Source organism: Sander lucioperca, chromosome 19, assembly GCF_008315115.2.
Source record: "Sander lucioperca isolate FBNREF2018 chromosome 19, SLUC_FBN_1.2, whole genome shotgun sequence".
Taxonomy (NCBI): Eukaryota; Metazoa; Chordata; class Actinopteri; order Perciformes; family Percidae; genus Sander; species Sander lucioperca.
This window is the reverse complement of record NC_050191.1, coordinates 6,764,382-6,784,661: the sequence shown is the minus strand read 5'-3', so window position 1 is coordinate 6,784,661 and position 20,280 is coordinate 6,764,382. Positions and strand designations below refer to the sequence as shown.

At 38.6% G+C, this 20,280-nt stretch overlaps 1 protein-coding gene across 1 annotated transcript; it reads right to left on the bottom strand.

Annotated features, from left to right (window-relative positions):
* Positions 1 to 370: 370 nt before the first annotated feature.
* Positions 371 to 18,401, bottom strand: unc93a (unc-93 homolog A). Its single transcript, XM_031322425.2, has 8 exons — positions 18,106 to 18,401; positions 15,957 to 16,138; positions 11,928 to 12,157; positions 7,839 to 7,964; positions 5,973 to 6,184; positions 2,176 to 2,311; positions 1,006 to 1,137; positions 371 to 809 (listed from the first exon to the last, which is right to left on the bottom strand). Exons 1-8 carry the CDS (start codon positions 18,193 to 18,195, stop codon positions 520 to 522), a joined length of 1,398 nt encoding a protein of 465 aa, XP_031178285.1. The 5' UTR covers positions 18,196 to 18,401; the 3' UTR covers positions 371 to 519.
* Positions 18,402 to 20,280: the final 1,879 nt, after the last annotated feature.

The window sequence follows — 20,280 nt, the reverse complement described above, 5'->3', positions numbered from 1 at the left end:
AATTTTTTTGTTACAGTAGAGTAATATTTATAGAAAATCTGTTGGTTTGATAATTGCACACATCAATATACAACTGCTTTTAACACACACAAAAAGGAAATTTAATCGGGGCGGATAAGATTGTTGGTCAGGACAAATAGCTCGACATTTACTTAGGACATCATCTGTATTTAACCTACATATTACCTGTAGATAAAACACAAGCTTCACAGGGATCAGATAAATGCAAACAATACAAAATAGTCCACCCAAAAAAAGCTAGAAAGACTCATCGTTGAGTCAAATACGCAGTATTATAGTTCCAGCATTGTCAGTGTGCAGTTTTGACTGGTTGCCAGTAAGAGATCAACACAAGTGGACAAGTTTCTGATTGAAGTTCCACCATTCTCATTACATGCTTTTGAGTTTATTCAGTAGTCAGTAATTTGAACATTTTGGCATCAGTTTTAGACACTTTATTGGCAACTTAATGGCCAGACCAGGATGTAAAAAACAAGCAAAACATTTGAAATTTAGTCTCTACATTTCTGTCTGACAAATGATATTTTTGTCATGTGTTTGAATAGTTTCCTTGTGCCTTAGGTAGGTCCCCTCGTGAACGGGCAGTGTGGGATTCTTGTATTCGTAGTACTCCACTATGGGGTATGTGACGACGGTGAGCAGCAGAACGCTCAGCAGGATGTACAGTTTATACTCCAGGCATATGAAGGTGCTGTAGGCGAAGGCGATAACGAATCCGAGTGACTCCCACATACGATAGTTGGCAAATGCTGCCTCTTTGTGCCGGGGGAAGAGGATGCCGTAAAGAGCTGCAGGACAGAAAGTAAGAAATTTAAAGACAAATGTGTTGATAGAACAAACAAAATACAGATGATTTTGCTTTACAAGTGGTGAGGCAAGAGGGAAGCTTATTGAGGGACCAAAAATGAAAAAAATGGTTCATCCTCCGGGGAGAATGAATGTGCTTAGTCATTATACAGTTCAAGACTGATGGGAGTTTCTTACCGTTGGTCTGAGTTTGCCAGATAGCGTCTGCCATCCCCCACAGAGCAGGAAACACAAAGAAGACAGGCAGCTCGTCAGGATGAGGCCTCCAGAACAAAAGAGCCATGATACAGGCAAAATTGGTCAGTGCAGCTGAAAATAGACAGATATGTGAATGTCAGCAGTTCATTTACATCACGTTTTCCACACAGTACATGTAATGTTTAGTTCCTATTTACTGTATAATTATATGTATAAAAGCAGTGGTGGAATGTAACTAAGTATACTTAATCAAGTACTTACGTATAAATTTGAGATACATTTTATGAATCTTTATACTTCTACTCCACTGCATCTCAGAGGTAATTATTGTACTTTTTATTCCACTACATCTGTCTGACAGCTTTAGTTACTTTACAGACTATACGTTGTCATCCCCTTCCTGTCCAGTAAAAAACATGTATCTCCACGTGTTGATGTTGAATGTTTGTGACAAACTGAAGGATGAAGTGTTCCTTTATGTGTTGAGAAAATTCTCCTACTTCTTAAACCTACATTGTGTAATTGTTTGACCTGATTCTTAGCAAAACTCCCTTTGTTCTTTCACAAATATGTACTCATTCATGTGTAATTACTTCCACCAACTAATCAAAGTATTCTCGTAAGCGTAGAATCTGACATTCAGAATCATTCAGAATACATACGAGGGACTCGCTTGAATGACGGCAGCCATGTAGCGCCTCCATTTTTACAATACATTAGCCCTCTTACACCTATTGGCACTGTGACGAATGCAAGGGGGAGATTACTCGCCAGGGAAGCGAAAAAGAGAATTAAAACGACAACGCGACAGGCAAAGCCACAAGACCAAAGTTAATATTGGAGTGGCTAGAACAGCTGCGTGTAAACGATGGAGAGACCTAATTTTGGGTTCGGCCACCATAGGAGGAAGGGCTAGAAAGTAATATTCAGTTGGTTGTCATATACAATTTCACCGCTAGATGGGAGAAATTCTTACACAATGTAGCTTTAAGCTAAATAAAGTCTTTAAAAAGCCTCTTGGATCAGCTGGTAAATGCATCGTCACAAAGCTGAAAACAGGGCTGTTTTTCTGACACATCTGAATACTACTCTCTTCTTAACCACAAATGTGTGAGGATGGCAAAGTCAATGCTTTATTAGGCTATTTACCCAGGAAGAAGAGTGCTGCTCTCCCTGTGTACCGAGCGAGTCTTCCAAAGAGAAAGGAGCAAAGAGAGTTAGTGGCTCCAAAGCACATCATCACATAGCCAACGAAATGGATCCCCAAAGCACACGTCACATAGTTCTGCAAAGAAACACAACATGGATTTACAAAGCAGTGTATTTATACATCTAATATCTCACATATAAATAAATACTTACAGATATCCAGTTAGTAAAGATTTTTTTATTTAAGTGAGGTGCATTGTGGGTAATGTAAGCACCAGATTTTGACAAGTACAGTAAGAGGAATATTAAAAAAGATAATATATCTGGTTCTGCTGCATAAATGTTGATGACTTTTTGTCCATCATGAGTCTGACAACGAGTACTCTTTTAACTACATTTTCAGAGTAGCTTTAGTCTGGATTAACAGAAGTACATTTCCAGGATAATTGCCTACCATCCGGTGCGTGGCTCCCTCACCTTCCGCTCTCTGTGTGTTGCCGTTCTCAAAATCCCTTCGCTTCGGGAAACAACAATAAACTTTGAGCTAACAAGCTACACGCTGAAAATGGCAACTTTTGAGGAAAATTTGGATCGTGCAACAAGGCAGGCCTGCTTGGTTCTTTCAGGGAATGATTGTAAATATTTACAAAGAATATGTTGGCGGTATTTCCTCTCTAACTGGGATGTTTTGGGACCTATTGGCGGGATTGCTGTGGACAAAGTACACACGGCGATACACTGGTAAGAGCCAATGAGGTTTAACCATGTATCCAGCTAATGTAAATAGCTCACGTTACTGTATTGTGTGAACAGTTCACTTCATTTAATATTGTATGTGGCGCTTTACTTTTGCGGGATGTTCCACCAAAACAAGTTCCTTCTCCCGAGACTATTTAGCAGAGCCGCCGTATCTGTATTCAGAGCTTAGCGCCGCTAAGGACAATTGTGATTGGTTTAAAGAAATGCAAACAACACAGAGCGTTTTTTTTCTCCTTTGTATGTATGTAGGATGTATGTGTGGTGTAGCTAGACCTTACTCCACAGCAGTGACGGACTGGCCATCTAGAATTTGGGCAAATTCCAGAAGGGCCGCCCCCCTATGGGCCACTACTGATAATATGTTTTTGGTTAATTTTGATTTTGATGTCCAAGCTAGGTTATTGACAAAAATAGGGCTGGTGTGTTGGAAATGACAGGGCCGTTTTTTCTGTTGAGGTGCATTGTGGGTAATGTAGGCGCCAGATTTCAAAAAGGAAGAGTGATGTATAGATTAAAGATTATATCTCTGGTCCTGCTGCATCAATTTTGATACTTGATAAGGGGATGTTTTGTTGCAGGACTGTCTCTTTTTGGAGTTCAGTGGGCCTGCCACACTTTAGCATACTTCCCAGAGAGAGAGGGGCTGAACTAAGTCTTTAGCATTTGTGTTTAGGCGCCTGCAATATCTTTGTTTACCTTAAAGACCTCATATTATGCTCATTTTCAGGTTCATAATTGTATTTAGAGGTTGTACCAGAATAGGTTTACATGGTTCAAATTTTCAAAAAACACCATATATTTGTTGTACTGCACATTGCTGCAGCTCCTCTTTTCACCCTGTGTGTTGAGTTCTCCGTTTTAGCTACAGAGTGAGGCCTCACACTTCTATTCCATTTTTGTTGGGAGTCGCACATGCGCAGTACCAAAGATCCTTTATACTAGCATTTCAAGCATCGCCAATGCTATGAAACGGTACACACTTCCTGTCTCCTAAAGAGGCGTGGCCTCGTTTGAACGTGTAGTGAACGTCATGTGGATGAATGAAAAATTATATTTGAATAATTTATTAATATTTTCTTTTCGTAACGTTAGATCATGAACGTTAGCTGACGTTAGCTTCTCTGTGTTGCCAGATCTCGTGAGACATTGGTCCTGAGACAGAAACTTCAAACCTCAAACAAAGTTTATTTTCTCCTGATGTGTCCATCTGAAAAATGTTTAAGCTAATGTTTTAGTGTCAGAATGTTCTGGGGATATGTGGCTTGTGAGAAATGGGTCCAATATCTACTTTGGTGACTATGGGGTGAAAGGATCGCTCACAATCTGTGTTCACGTTCATTTCTCCCATTGGAATCAATACACTCAGACCTGCCGCTAGTCTCCTAAAGAGGCGTGGTAGTGGCGGAGCCCATGTGACACAGATACAGGAAACTAGCTCGAGTTGGGGCGTCTCGGTTCTAAACATAGACTGTATATAAGAGTGGACCAACAGGCCCCGTTGCTCTGGACGGAGACCAGTGAAGGCCATTAGAAGCACTTTTCTGGTGATGGCTGAGCGTTACTGCGCAGCCTCAAACTGAGAGAGACGACGTAAATGTGCCGTGAGCAACGTGTCTGAAAGTTGTAAGTCTTCTGGTAGCTGTTCCAAGAGAAATCTCAATCATTCCGAAATATTGAAGAGACGGAGAGCGTAGGTATATGTAAGGAGATAACATAGGCACAGGCTAATTATTGCTAACTAAAATGCTAGTTAACATCAAAGAAGTGTGTACCGTTTCATAGCATTGGCGATGCTTGCATCAAAGATGTTAACTAGCAACAGCTAACAGTAAGTCTAAACTGCCTGCGAGCTTCTCCTGTACTATACGGTAATTCCTCTACTGTGCGACAGTAAGTCGCGTGGTTATGACACAATCGTTAGCCTATTTTTACAAAAACGTCTGCTACAGAGCCATAACATGAAGTACAATATAATGGAGCCTTTTATATATTGTCGTGTTTCTTTAGAAATAAACAGTGGACAAATAGAGTCTTTCAACGCTTCAGATGTAAAGTTATTCTCTGTCAAAGTGGCGCCAAAATGAATGGCAGTCAATGGGATGCTAACGGGAGGTGATGGCTTATTAGCATCAAAATGGCGCCATAGGAGGTTTGCGGTGCGAGGAGAAGCTTACCCCCTTGGTTCTAAACTGTCTCTGGCAGTACTTATGTAACTGGACTACCAGCCAGTCAGAAGCAGAGCAGAGGCGGGCCCTGACAAGCAAGCTAGTGTGATCTAAAACAAACCCACAAGTCTGGTCCTGAAACACAGGCAGAACAACTTGACAACTGGAGCAAGACGTTTCAGAGTGGTAAGTTATTTAAATGTAAACAAATCTTTCATAGTCTTTCATACGTAACGTTTTAATTCTGAACTGTCTCCTGGACATGGCGATACAACTGTCTGAACTCTTCAGGCCTCTAACTAGCTTGGTTTGAGGGCGTGCCACGCTAGCAGCTAGGCAAGCTATACCGTGTGTTACAAAGTGACGCCAAATGACGCACGTTTGTCTCTGAAGTAAAGGCTGGACTACAATAGAGCTGTTTGGAGCAGTTTGTGAACAGTGTTGTCTGTTGGAGATGGTAAGTCCCTTTGGGGTGGACTTTCGGCTTTTTCACTTTGTAAACCTATAACATGCACAAAAAAGATATGTAACACAACAAAGGGAAGTGAAAAAGCCAAAAAGCATAATATGAGCACAGCTAAACGTAATGCCTTCAGAATGAGTTTAAATACACAGGAACTTCAGAGAGTTGGGACAGCACTGCACAATAACACATCATGGTTAAACTGTACTGCCTGCTTAATTGTCTCCTCGATTGAGCATTCATTAAATGCTCATGTGTAATTCATCAAAGTCTCCCAAACCTCCTTCACGTATGTGAAATGAGTTGTGCTGCTCATGAGTTTTTCCTTAACAAAAGGGAGAATTAGTCAGCACTAACACTGACAATGTGTGTTAATCAGGCAATAATTCATGTTTTGGAGACCTCCTCACCTTGGTGTACTCCCCAGAGAGGAAGCTCTGTTCGAAGCCGCTGTACATGGTGAGAGGGATGAGGGTCACCAGCCTCCAGTCCTTCAGCAGTCTGAACGTGGCCAGGAAGGTGTGGCAGAACGGCTCCCGGTTCCCACGAAACTGACTGGACTGCTCCTGGTCAATGTTGTCCAGAAACACCCCCACAATGAGCATGGCCAGCACACCCACGCCTGCCACACAACAAAGGGCAGACAGCACTGGCTGTTACAGATACGGGAGCTATTATGGTCTGAGAGTGTGTTCACCTCCGCCCTGCTGACTGAAGGTGTGTTAAAGAATAACTTGCGGTATTTTAATAATCAGAATTTTACCACTCGCTTCACTGTAAAAGTGAGGGGTAACATTTAGGCCTTTAGTTTAGGGCTCTAGATCTTTATGAAACATCTTTTTGTCTATTACAGTAAACTGGGTGACAATCCTTTCTCTGTTTCCTGTATCTCTTGCTATAAGAATATCAAATACAGAAGAAGAATATTAACATGAAAAGATGTAAATATGAACTCTCAAAACAGTGGCAGTCTCTGGAGGAACCCATCAAAGACTCAGTAAAATTAATTCAAAAATATTCAGTTACTCTGGAAAATAGAATAAGAGAATGTGAAGTGGAGAATGTGAAGCCAAGAACTGTAAAATTGCTATTTAACCAACATAAGGTGTGCTGTGTTAAAATCTAATCTATATTTATAGGTTTTCTTTTGTCAGAAAGACAGTTAATACTGTCAGTGTATTTCCAAAAATATATAACTATTTATTTTTTTCTTTTTTAACTAGTTTCCTTTACATTATATAACTTTTTTTTAGCAAGTCAACAGTAGAGAGATGACAGGACATGAGGGGAGAGACTACCATTAGAGCATTCCTAAGATTATCATTTTAATTTTAGATTATTTCCATCCAAATTCTAGCCATTTTTACATGTAAATATCCAATTTACGTGGTTGAAAAGTGACTGAAGAATTCGAATGAATTCTAGGAAAGTCACTAGGGTGGCTTGTGGCTTGGAGGTACGCTGATCACCCCGTAGTCTCACGTTGCCAGACCTACCTCCACAGCGCTGCGGAGGAGGTAGGTCTTATTGGCCTTTCTTTAAATCAATCACAATCATCTTTGGCGGCGCTAAGCTCCACACGGAGCCGCTGCAAAATATCCTGGGGAAGGAACTTGTTTTGGTGGAACATGTGTACGTTCAAAAGTTGTTTTAGTCGTGCAACAGAAAACTGGACAGATAGTCTAGCTAGCTGTCTGGATTTACCCTGCAGAGATCTGAGGAGCAGTTAACCATAGTCCTCACAAATCCACAGGAGTTTAGAACGCCAACACAAAGAAAGAGGAAGGAAACGGACATTGGCGAAAAGACATGCATCCGGCGAAATTTCCGGCTGCACCGAAGCAATACCGGAAGTGGAACGTCATGAATATAGACTAATCATCCCATAACCACAAGGTTGGCGATTCGATCCCAGGCTCCAAGTTGCTCCCCGGATGCTGTATAAATAGCTGTCTATCCTAATACTAGGATGGGCTACGAATGCAGAAATAAAATAGATTGTAGATTGTACTGTGTGTATGTGACTATTACATTTTTTTTGTTTATATTTAAAATGTTGTCTTAAATCTCTCAACACTTGGTATCTGCCCTGCTGATGCTTTCCGGCCTCCAGCAGCAAATCAAAATCAATAATCAGTTGTAGTCATGACTGAAACTGAAACCCTGTTAGCTGCTACCTGTATGTTCGGGGGACTTTATAGAAACCCCTACACTGTTATGGAAGAGTACCCTTGTTTAGTCTTTGATTGTGATGCCAAAGTAAACGCTGGCGTTACCGATGTAACATCCGACGAGTGTCCACACCAGCTGCTGAGCAGGTCTGGTGGTCGTGCTGTTGGCGCTGATGTTGAGGCCGCAGTCAGCCGCTCCACAAGTCAGCAGCTGCTCTTCTGGGATGAAAGCTGTCAGAATACAAAACAATTCATTTCTCTTAATAATAATAATAATAATAATTTATTAATCCCACAAGGGAAATTACAATGTTTTGTTTTTTGGTCATGGTGGAAAGGCTTTTTGTTTGTGGGTAAATTGTATAGGAAAAAAGCTTCCCACCAAAATGACAAAATTCAAGCTTCTCCAGGCTATTGTAAAGATATTTTTTCTATAAAGAGATGGTAAACAAAACAACACTTCAAAATGAAAGTATGACTATTTCAGAATAAAACGGATCATTTTGTATATAGATTTCCGTCAATTGCCTATTTTATGGAGCATTGTATTGTTAAATATTGTAAATGTTGTCGGATGTGTTTCTTTTGTTATTAGGCACCGATTTCAAAGAGAAAACACTGATAATAAATAAGACATCTCATAGACACTCATAGAGTCAAAGGCCTGTTTTGAACATTTCCTCTAAACTCTAAATACATTTGAATTATTTAAGATATTAAACAAATGTCTGTCTAACCAGTCTGCCCTGCAAATAAAAATGAAATATATGTATATAGCTTTGTCTTGTTGTTCTTCCAGGAAATGCACCTCAACAAGTGCCCGTCATCATATAAACTGATAAGCTAGAGAGCATAAACACCAATAATAATAAATGATATACTGCAACATCATCCACTCTGAGCACACACCCTCTCTTTTTCTCTTTCAATTGAACCCATAAAAAGGTTTGTAAGCCAGCAGTTAGACCTCGCACTGATGGGTTTGTTTAGCAGTATCAGCTGCACACAGGATGTAAGTACATTTACACAAGTACTGTACTTAAGTACAATTTGGAAGTACTTGAGTGTTTCCATTTTCTGCTACTTCTACCCCTACTTGACTACATTTCAGAGGCATACACTGTTCTTTTTGCTCCACTTCATTTCTTTCGTAACTTTAGTTACTTTGCAGATTCAGATTTATATTACAAAATATAATTAAGAAATAAACTATGATGTTTTATGATATGAAAACAAAGCATTCATTCATTGATCCCTGTGGGGAAATTCACAAGCCACCTAGCAGAACATAAAGTTATTAAAATTAGCTGCAACATCATTAAAGTAATGAACACATCAATGGATCAATAATTTATACGGTAATATATATGATTCTGAAGTGGGCCATTCTGCATAATGAGTACTTTTACTTTTAAGTATATTTTGATACTAATACTCAAGTAGAATTCTGAATTCAGGACTTAAACGTGTAACGAGTATTTCTAAACTGTGGCATTTCTACTTTTACTTAAAATATTTGAGTACTTCTTCCATCAGTGGCAAATTGTTTTATGATGGCAGGATTTTGACCATATTATGCTCATTTTCAGGTTCATAATTGTAATTTGAGATTGGATCAGAATAGGTTTACATGGTTTAATTTTCAAAAAACACCATATTTTTGTTGTACTGCACATTGCTGCAGCTCCTCTTTTCACCCTGTGTTCAGGTCTCTGTTTTAGCTACAGAGTGAGACCTCTTAACTTCTGTAATATCTTTGTTGTCAGTCGCACATGCGCAGTAGCTAGGTAAAGATTACATGAGCTAGCTAGCTGTTTCTCCAACTTCGGCCTGTACAAGGCAGGATTAGCTGGGAGACTTCTTCTAAATAAGGGCGCACTTCTAACTTTGTGGGAATACCTGCAGAACAGGGACATGTAAGTAGTTCTATACAATTTATTTTGTAGATTAGGGTGAATTCGTGTGTGTTGTAGCAGTGTTTTGTCATTGAGAACGAGCTAACGGTTAGCCCCCTAGGCCCCTCGTCTTGGCTAGTGACGTAGAAAGCTGTGCAGATTTTGAACAGCTCACCCAGAGACTGAAGGCAGGAGACATTCAGAAACCGTATCTCACTCAAAACAGCATGGATGTTTTTTTTTCAAAGTTTGAATGCGTGTGGAAGCACCAGAGACACAAAATAACACCCCAAATCCCAGAAAAAGTGATTTTGTTCATAATATGGGCACTTTAAGCTTCTGCCATCAGACATACAGTCTCAAATATATAATATAATGTATCTCCAATTTAAACAGGGGTAAATGAATGAGCTGTCAGTTATGGAGCAAAGGGCATTTTGATTTAACAGGACAGGCAGGAAGGCGGGATCTTTGACATGTCTATGACTTTATTGGTCCAGTTTTGGGGTTACACCCACTTTACAGTGCAGCAGGTCACCAATAAAGTTGAACCAGGAAGTAGTAGTAGATTTCCAGCAAGTTCATGTGCCCATCTCATGGCACAATCATGTTACACTCCTGTCCAAAGAATATTCACTATTTGTTTCCTGTTGACTTCTATTGAAGGCAGTATCACAGAATAATTCATTGGGTTTCCTGTTTTGGTGAGATCTCCATAGGTCAGAGTTCACCTTTGTTCCACTCTGACCGTGTGCATAGACAGCCAATAATAAACTCTGTTTGGAAATGGAGAACTCTATTTTACTTCTTGACATGGTAACCGTGACATCTCATCCTTTTTCGGGGCTGAATGCAGTTCAACAGAAGACTAATGTGACTGAAGACAAAACATCACAGGTAACGCTTTATGTAGGTTTCTGAATGTTTTTCATTTTTTACTAAGAGAGTATCGCATAACTCTAGATTCAACAGCTGTTTGCTGAACTTAAAATATTAAATCCAGTGGTGGAAGAAGTACTCAGATCATTCACTGAATTAGAAGTAGAAATACCAAGGCCTGAATTCAAAATGTTAAAACTACAGAAGTATCATCAGTAAATTGCACTTATGATGCAGAATGGCTCCTTACAGTGAAATATTATTACAGAATATTATATTATTCTGTTTTTTTTATCACTAATGGAGACATGTAGGAGCATTTTATTGTTGAAGTTTGTCAATGTGGAGCCAACTTTATAGATACTCTGTATACTACTACTATTAGTTATATAGTACTGCATCATATAATATAAGCATATTATGTGTTTTTTGTGTGTGTCACACTAAATAATGTGAGCACCACAAATTCAATTCCCAAATTGAGCATTTAAACACAGACAAATAAACTAGGCTCAGATGACTTCTGAATGTAAACCAGCTCACTTAAATGGAACTTGGTGTAATACAGGGGTATCAAACTCATTTTAGTTAATGGGCCACATACACCTAATTTGATTTGAGTTTCTTGTCAGCTTGATGTTGGCAAACGCCAAAAAAAAAAAGTTGCTTCTGCTACGACAGCATTCTAAGGCCAATGTAGGAAGAAAAAAATGTGTCAAAGAAATATAGTAGAGTAAAACAAAAGTACAATATTTCCCTTTTGAAATGTAGTAGAGTGGAAGTGTAAAGTAGCATAGAATGAAAATACCAAGTAAAGTACAAGTATGTAATTAATAAACTAATTCAACCAGCTATTCATTAGTTCAGATTACTCAGTATATTAACCCTCGTGTTGTCCTTGGCTCAAATTTGAGAGCTCAGTTGGTAGAGCGGGTGCCCATATATAGAGGTTTACTCCTCGACGCAGCGGGCCCGGGTTCGACTCCGACCTGCGGCCCTTTGTTGCATGTCATTCCCCCTCTCTCTCCCCTTTCACGTCTTCATCTGTCCTGTCAAAAATAAAGGCCGAAAATGCCCAAAAAATAATCTTAAAAAAAAAAAGAAATTTGGGTTTTCCATCAACCAAAAAAAAAAAAAAATAACATGGATGGTTCCATTCAACGCTCTTCGCAAGTAAAATGAATGAGTAGTAGGTTTATTGACCATGAATTCCAAGAATAATTGTAAAACTATTGGTAACAAGTTGGTATTAGTGGTTTATATAATTGTGGTAGTTGGGGAAACAGCGTTAAAAGGGACAAAAAAAAAAGTGTTCATTTTCAATTTGGCCCGGGAGGACAACACAAGGGTTAAGACAGTTTGTATTAAAGTGTGTGGGTTTATTTTAACACATGTATCACTAACATCTCGTTCTCCCTACCTATGTTGGTGTCCTGTCCAAAGATGAGCGACGACATGAGGTTTCCCCACACAGCAGACGACTGAAAGATGAAAAAGAAGATGCCAAAGTATTGGTTGATGACGTCGGATCCTTTTTTGCCGTCCTTGGAAGCTTGTATGTTGCCGGAGATGGTCAGGTAGGTGCATTTAGCCGACCACAGAGGAGAGCCACCCAAACCCAGGATCACTGAGGTGGGCATGAGGGTGTACCTGTGGGAGGGAGCACAGGGGAGTTCATTTTCCTAATGCTTTTGTTAACACTTGTAGCTTTTTCACGGCAGAACAAAAAGAGCAGCCATAATTGCAGACTGATCTGAACTGGCAGTAGTTCTAGCAGTAGTAGTGATAATATAAAAAAGTCGCTGTGGCAGCATTTAACAAGAGCTCCTGTAGGAATATGTTATTAGAGTATGTGTGTATGTGTTGCAAAAGAGCTGTGTGCAGTCAAATTGAGGAAGTGGTTAAAAGTACTCTGGGTGACCTCTTGATGCACAGCAAGTTAAGCTTAAGTCATGAAAATAATGTAGGCCTTACATGGCATAAAAGTGCATTTTAAAGGTTACGAAAACAGAAGAGGAGGTTGCACCAGACAGAAGACCCAACCCTGGCTGTGGTGTATGAAGATAGCAACACACACACACACACATTGGCCCTCATTTATGAAACGTGCGTACGACCTAAAACAGGCGTAGGATGGGCGTACGCCAATTCCTACGCAAAGCAAGGCATTTATCAATTTGAACGTGAGCGTAGGCTGCGATAAAGGACACGCGCTCTCTCTCACAGCTGTTGCCTGGCTCTGACTCATGAAAAAACACGAGTAAAATAAAAGACACTGCATAAACTCCGCTACTGTGCATTTATTTAAATATAGGTACACCATGCAGGCCTAAGAGATTGCAATATAAGCCTGTATATTACTATTAGGACTATAGCATACATATGTCAAGGATGTATAAATTAAATAAACTTCAGCTGGAGTCCGATTTACCACGGCAACACTGTTGACTGCATCAGTGATCTCTTTCCATTCCGCATTCTTTCTACAGCCTTTAATACCAGTTTTCAGGCTGCCAAATAGTACACACGTTAGTGCAAATGAACCTGAGATATCAGGGTTTCAATCTCCACCTCTGAAAAGTGCTGCTTCTCAGCCGGATTACGTCTCGCCATGTCGTAAATTGTAGGGGCGAGGCATCAAAACTGAGAATATATTGGGGCGTGATATTTAAATTACGATCGTTTCCAGCCGCTGCATTTATCAAGGTACGACCATTCTTAAGCTCTGATTGGTGTGATACGAACGTTTCATGAATCACACGTAAAGCCTGTCATAAAATGATTTCTGCGTTCATATCTGCGTTGGTTTCTACGTTAGGTTGATAAATGAGGGCCATTCTGCCTTGAACAGAAGAAGACACCATCCAGGAAAGAGAGAATAAGAACAGAGGGACAGTTCAGATCGGGGCTCACAATTTGCCAGAGGGTGTTGTAAACTTGACTTGACTTGAATCTATCGTCTCAGATTTGCTCTTTGAGTTCTAGTGTCATAAGTCTCATTAACAGACGCGCGGGAATTAGTGTGGTTAGAGTAATTGGAGTCAGATACTTAGGACTTCGGTAATGGTAATTATTCCCTTCATTCCCAGTAAACACTGAGTTAGTTATGAAATAATTAGTCGGTTAATTGATCAGTTGATTTTCAGTTACTTATGAACAGTTTTAATAATCGATTCGAATCATTTGAATAATTTATTATGTAAAAATGGCAAATATTTGCTATTTACAGTTCCTCAAGTGTGAAGATGTACTGCTTTTCTCTGTATTATACATCTGTAAACTGATGATCTTTGAAGTTTCAAATGCTGTTTGGACAAAACAAGCAATCTAAAGATTTAACTGTGGGAAATTGTGATGGAAATCTTGCATAATTTTCTCTTCTTTTAAATATTTAATTGATTCATGGTAAAAATGAACGATTATTTGATTACTTGGATATGAAAATAATCAACATTTAGAACACTAATTTAGTGATTTGCAGTCAAAACATCTATATGTCTACTTTAAAACTGCCTACATTTGGTAAAAAAAGACTCTTTTTAAGGCGTAGTTAGACTTAGTTTACTGTTTGTTGCTTGTTACTGTCATTGGTAAATACACATTAAATAGTTATTCAAATGCTGTTTAAACAAGAATAGTCTCGCTATGCCAGACCTGTGTGGAGTAGCCAGACTGGCTACTCCACACAGGTCCAGCATTCGGGTCCAGCATTCGGAGATGGGAGGAAAACGCGCTCTGGTTTATTGGCATTTCTTTAAACCAATCACAATAGTCTTGGGCGGAGCTAAGCACCGGAGCTAAGCACCGGAGAAAAGCTGCGGTGCCGCTGCAAAATAGCCTCGGGAAAGAACTTGTTTTGGTGAAACGTGTACGTTTAAAAGTTGTTTAGTCATGCAACAGAAAACTCAGATTGGACAGATAGTCTAGCTAGCTGTCTGGATTTACTCTGCAGAGATCTGAGGAGCAGTTAACCGTAGTCCTCATAAATCCACCGGAGTTTAAAATGCCAACCCAAAGGAACAGATATCCGACCTAAATTAGTGAAATTTGGCGGATTTTCCGGCGGCAACAGAGCAATCCCGGAAGTGGAACGTCAAGGATATAGACTAAAACAAGAGTAACCTAGACGCCCCCCCCCCCCCCAAAACTGTGCTTTTAAACCCAATTCACACACAATTTTAACCTGGACTTCTGTCTTTTGACACTAAACAAACTACACTACAAATCACCAAATCAATGCTCATTAAATTGGTAGTGGTAGTGTTTGTGTCCCATAGTTTAAATACGTGTTTTTGAAACACTTTAATGCTCCTCATTCAGTGTCTCATTGAGACTTCTGCGAAGGGTTTAACCCTGGTGGGATGCAGCTTGGTGTGGGAGCGTGGCACTACTTATTACACCAGGGGTGTCCAACATATGGCCCGTCGGCCAGAACCGACTCACCAAAGGGTCCAATCAGGCCCACTGGATGACTTTTCAAAGTGTGAAAATTGCAGAGAAGTAATTAATTCCAATTCCAAATTAAATTTAAATGTACAACTTTAATCTTAGAAATTCTGAGTTTTTTATCGGAATATTACCCCTCTCTCCCGGGTCCGTAACATTATTTTTTTCTTCCTACATTGGCCTTAGAATGCTGTCGTAGCAGAAGCAACTTTTTTTTTTTGCCGTTTGCCAACATCAAGCTGACAAGAAACTCAAATCAAATTAGGTGTATGTGGCCCATTAACTAAAATGAGTTTGACACCCCTGTATTACACCAAGTTCCATTTAAGTGAGCTGGTTTACATTCAGAAGTCATCTGAGCCTAGTTTATTTGTCTGTGTTTAAATGCTCAATTTGGGAATTGAATTTGTGGTGCTCACATTATTTAAAACCGCATTAAAAACATTTTAACAACATTGGAGTGGAGGCAAACATCTGAGAGATGGATACCTAAAAATCTGTCCACATAAAATGAAAGCTTTCGGCGTGCAAGTGAGAAAAGACTGTGTGTTTTTTGTCATTTGGGTGAACCAACTTTCAACCATGGTCATTAAATATGTCGGTGCCCTAACAAAACACCACCAGGCTTCATGTCATGAAGTCACTGCCCAAGGGCCAAAGATGTACACAAACCCTAAACCTAACCCTGTATGAGGCAGAGGTGCCACTTTTATCACCCTGGTTTTGTAAAAACTGAAGTTATGAAAAGCTATATCTTTTAGTAGTTTAGTATTTGCCATCTATTATGCCAATATTTTAATTTATTAGCATTTATTTTGTAATGCGGTTATGGGTCTCTAGCGTGTCTCATTTGATTCCGATTTTTTAAAATACAGTCTTTGAAGTGATCATATTGTCTACAGACAGGAACAAACTTACTTAAAAATGCAGAAATATAGTAAAATAATGAGCAATGACAGATCTAACAGCCAGCATGAGCCAGAGGATTTCACTGATTGATTACCATCCCGGGTAGAGGTTTCCAAAGGAGTAGGAGACGTAGCAGGCCATGCCAACAACAATAGTCCATTTACAGCCCAGGTTTTTGATCATGAGGGGAGGTAGGAACATGGAGGAGATGATGATTGAGGCGTAGATGACGCTCAGAGATGCCACGCCCATCCCCTGCTCTGCATTCAGACTGCTCTGCACACACAGGGACGGGCCATGTGTTAGAAAACAGTTTTGTCCGAGTGGTTCTTAAAGTTATAGTGAGTAGTTTCTGTCTCCCCCAAGAGGAATCTAAGTAATGACAACAAAACTGTCGGCGTATCCACATGATACAAGCCTTCAGTGATCGCGCACAGCTAGTAGCCAAGGAGGACACAGAGGGTTAAAAAAACATGATGGACTCTTCAGAAGAGGTAATTATCGTCACTCGAGTTTCTGCACGGGAAAGTCACCGGACGACACAATCTTCTGAACATAGCCATACTGAAAAATACAGAGAGAGTTAGGTGGAGCTAATAGTCTTGATTAGCTTTGTAGCAACTCATTTGGCAATGGCTTGAATGTAACAGACGTTCATTATTATAAAAATGTTACACACTAAAGCTTTAAGTGAGCCTCAATGTTAGTGAAGGGAAGGTCGCTTCAGTACTGATTTCAATAAAGGCAATTTTTTAAAAATACCTTTACTCCATCGATTCAAGGTTGGAAGGTATTGCATCAATTTAAAACATATACAATATACATTCTTGTACAACATATCAGAAGTTCTGTAGAAGTAGCTGATTTATAACATTTTAACGAGCTAAATATAGAAATATGTATAGTATTTCACACAGACACACAAGTTATCTTTTCAAAGTGCTTCACAGAAGACAACAAAACAAAAAGATGTATTAAATAAATTCTAAGTATGATTACAATAAAGAGCATTCATTCTTGAAAAACAAACGTGTTTTTTTAGAAGAAATCTAGACAAAAATGTCAGAAGATCATGTTATGGACCAGTCAGTAAATTAAGGAGGTCTTTTCATATTAAAAAATCATTAAGAACCCAGTGAATAATGCACATAAGGAATTTTTTGTATTATTATTATCAATAGTTCCTTTTATTACGTGTCCATCCATGAATCAACCCATCAATAAATCCCAAAAATAAAGTTTCATCATACTTTCATGAGGTATGGTGTTTTAAATAAATACTTCATTTCAATTAAGTTAAAAGTTAAGGACATTAAAGGGTTAAAATAAATGTTCTTATTTAATAAAATTGTAGGGAGACAGGAAACTAACATTAAAACTATTACAAAACCCATTATTTCTCATTTTAAGGGTACATTGAAAGGCTCTTATGCTCACCTGTGATTATGAAATGAAATACAGACAAATGTCAATTAATAAAGTTAAGTGCATTTAATGAGTTCATTGTCTATGAATGAGTCTACACATAAATAACCAGTAAGTAACGCTTTAAATGATGCACAAAATACTTAAAAAAAAAAAATCTTAACTAGTGGTTTCTCCATAATTGAAACAATGAATAAACCTCTACTTAGTTACTACTACGCACTTTTTAAAGCATTTTAAATAACACTTAATCTCATTTTAAGGGATACAACTAATACATGTTCTAATATAATGAAATTAAAGGGAGATGGGACCATCCAAAAAATATTATTTCTAATTTTAAGGGTACATTAAAAGGCTTTTGGTCTTTCCGATTAAAGGAAAGGAAAATATTTGACAAAAATCATTAACATTTGTAATGCTGTAAATGATGCACAAAATGTGTCTCTTCATGACTCAACCCAAGATTGAATCCCTTAAAGTCCCTATGATACTAACCTCTACATTTTGGTATTTTTAATCAAAATAGGATTTATTGCCAAGTAAGTAACACTTAAAGGAATATGCCTTGGTGGTTGGTGCATACATATACATATTAAAAGGAAATAAACAATACTACTACTAATACTAAACAATTAATATGTAAAAAACATGATAACCTTAACAAATGTGTACAATATATCTGTTTAAAAATAAAAAAAGAAGGCTGTGTGGTTAAGTGCATGATGTGCAAAATGTTTGAACGAATGTGGAAAAGTTCCGGATATATATGATAATAATGATCAATCTATTCTTTATACTGAATAGTAAACTCTTACCTGTAAACTTTGCAGGCCTCCGTAAGCCGTGAACAGAGACAGAAACCCAAGAGAGACCACCAACACATTCTTGAAGTTACGGCTGATCATGGCTGCCTCTTAAAAAAAAAAAGAACAAAGAAAACCTCCACAGATTCTCTACTTAACAAAAAAGAAATAACCTAAGTGGATTTATTTCAGGACTAATGGCTTTGTACAGCTGCTACTCGTACAGTTGCTGCACTGAGTGAAGTCAGATCTCTTATCTGAAAGTGATTGGGATAGGATTGTGAAAAACTCATACACCAAACAAAGTCCACACACACACACACACACACACACACTTTTTGCAGACTGTGACACAGAGGATAATTTGACCTCTGATTTGCCTTCCACATGTCAATTGCTGTGCACCTCCCTTCTTTTACTCCCACCCTTTTTTGAATCATTACAGATGTTTTGACCATAAACACTTTTTTCTTCAGTCCATCTGTTTCCTTCATCCCACACATTATTTCAACCTACTTTTCTGGTTCAGAGTTATAATCTGCTGTTTCTCTCTGGCTGTGTTTAGTGGTACTTTACTCCAGTAAAATAAGCACAACACTGTAAAAATACTCAAGCAAAAGTCCTGCACTGAAAATGTTACTTAGTTAAAAGTTTTACAAACAAAATGCACTTCATCAAAGTCAAAGTCCCTTTAATAACAAAAAGACAAATGTGCTCTAAGATATTTACTGCTGATGCATGAATTTGCGAGTTGCATTTAACTGTTGTAGTTGGTTAAGATGTGAATTGTAAAAAATATTTTGCAGGCCCCATAACTTCCTGTCATTTCCTACTATGTTTGTCAATTCATCTGAAAGAAGTATGCAATTTGGTTCTAATTATAAGAGAAATGGACAAATGTTCAAATGGCACACTTCCAGTTAATTAATTCCAGTGAACTGCTGGTGTTACCTGAATCGTCTTAAAGGTATAATATGTAACAGATTTCCTCAAAACAAATGTATAGACTAATACAAAAGGAATCCCTTTCAATCACTTATGACTCACTAGAAGTGTGTTGTGGTGTTTGCATCTGCAGAGACCCTGCCCCCTGCCTGGATTTTCTCTTTTCTTTTTCTTTTGGTTAGTCAGGACGTTTATGGGTGGTAACAAATAGCTTTTGGGCCCCACGTGGGTGTGTAACCCCAAGAAAATAACAGTGCGCAGCCCTCTCATTCCTTCCCAACCGCCGCTTTGCCACTTAGCATCGCACACTCATAATCCGACAACTTGGCACCTTTCTACAGAAGTGTTTGTGTGTGTTTATTTGTGCTTTAGAACATAACCACCGTGAAATATTATTTTTAATCACTGCTTTTTTACATTCTCTAGCTCACTCGGTCAGTGCTGCGCTCTCTCTCTTTCTCTCTCTCTCTCTCCTCTCTCTCTCTCTCTAGCTCTGAGCAGGGGATGAGGGGACAACATTGAATGTTTTTCCCTGTAATGTGTACTCAATTATTTATATCTTTATATTATTATAAAATTACTGGAAAATAAAGTGTTACTGCTTCTTTTAACTACTATGCTTTAGTTTAATCTAAAACAATGCATTACTGTTATTCTTATATGTTTTGTATGAATTAATCTTGGTAACTACAACTGTCAATAAAAGTACAAAATTCTCTCTGAATTGTAGTGGAAGTTTGAAGTGACAATACTAGAGTAATGTACAAGTACCCCAAATTTGTGCTTTAGTAAATGTACTTAGTTCTGAGTTGTCATATATATCAGTCATTCTCAAACTGCGGTCCGCAGACCACTAGTGGTCCATGAGGATACTGCAGGTGGTCCGTGGAAAAGCAAAATAAAATATAAAATAATTCATTCATTTTACCAGGAAATTCCCATAAACAACTTTTTTTTTAAATTTTTAACCAGGAGTAGGCCTACTGTGTTTTCATTAAATGTGTATAGGGCCAGAGGCAAAGAATGTTGTCATGATCCCATCACGCGCATAGCCTTTATAGGGAGTTTATATGAAACAAACTGTTTTAAATTATAAATGAATGAATAATGAATAAGGCCTATTATTATTTTAATTTCCAGTTAGTTTCTTGATCTCGCTTTTCTGAAATGTTTTGCGGATGTGCTGTTAAGTGGACAAACTCACATAGGCTACTTGTTGAGGACTTGTAAAACTCAGAAGAT

Excerpts from the sequence above, each read along its gene's own strand:
- unc93a (XM_031322425.2), bottom strand. The coding sequence starts at position 18,195 with ATGATCAGCCGTAACTTCAAGAATGTGTTGGTGGTCTCTCTTGGGTTT. Across the intron at positions 6,185-7,838 it reads ACTCGTCGGATGTTACATCG|GCGTGGGTGTGCTGGCCATG; the intron begins GTAACGCCAGCG and ends GTTGTGTGGCAG. Across the intron at positions 2,312-5,972 it reads TCTCTGGGGAGTACACCAAG|AACTATGTGACGTGTGCTTT; the intron begins GTGAGGAGGTCT and ends GTTTCTTTGCAG.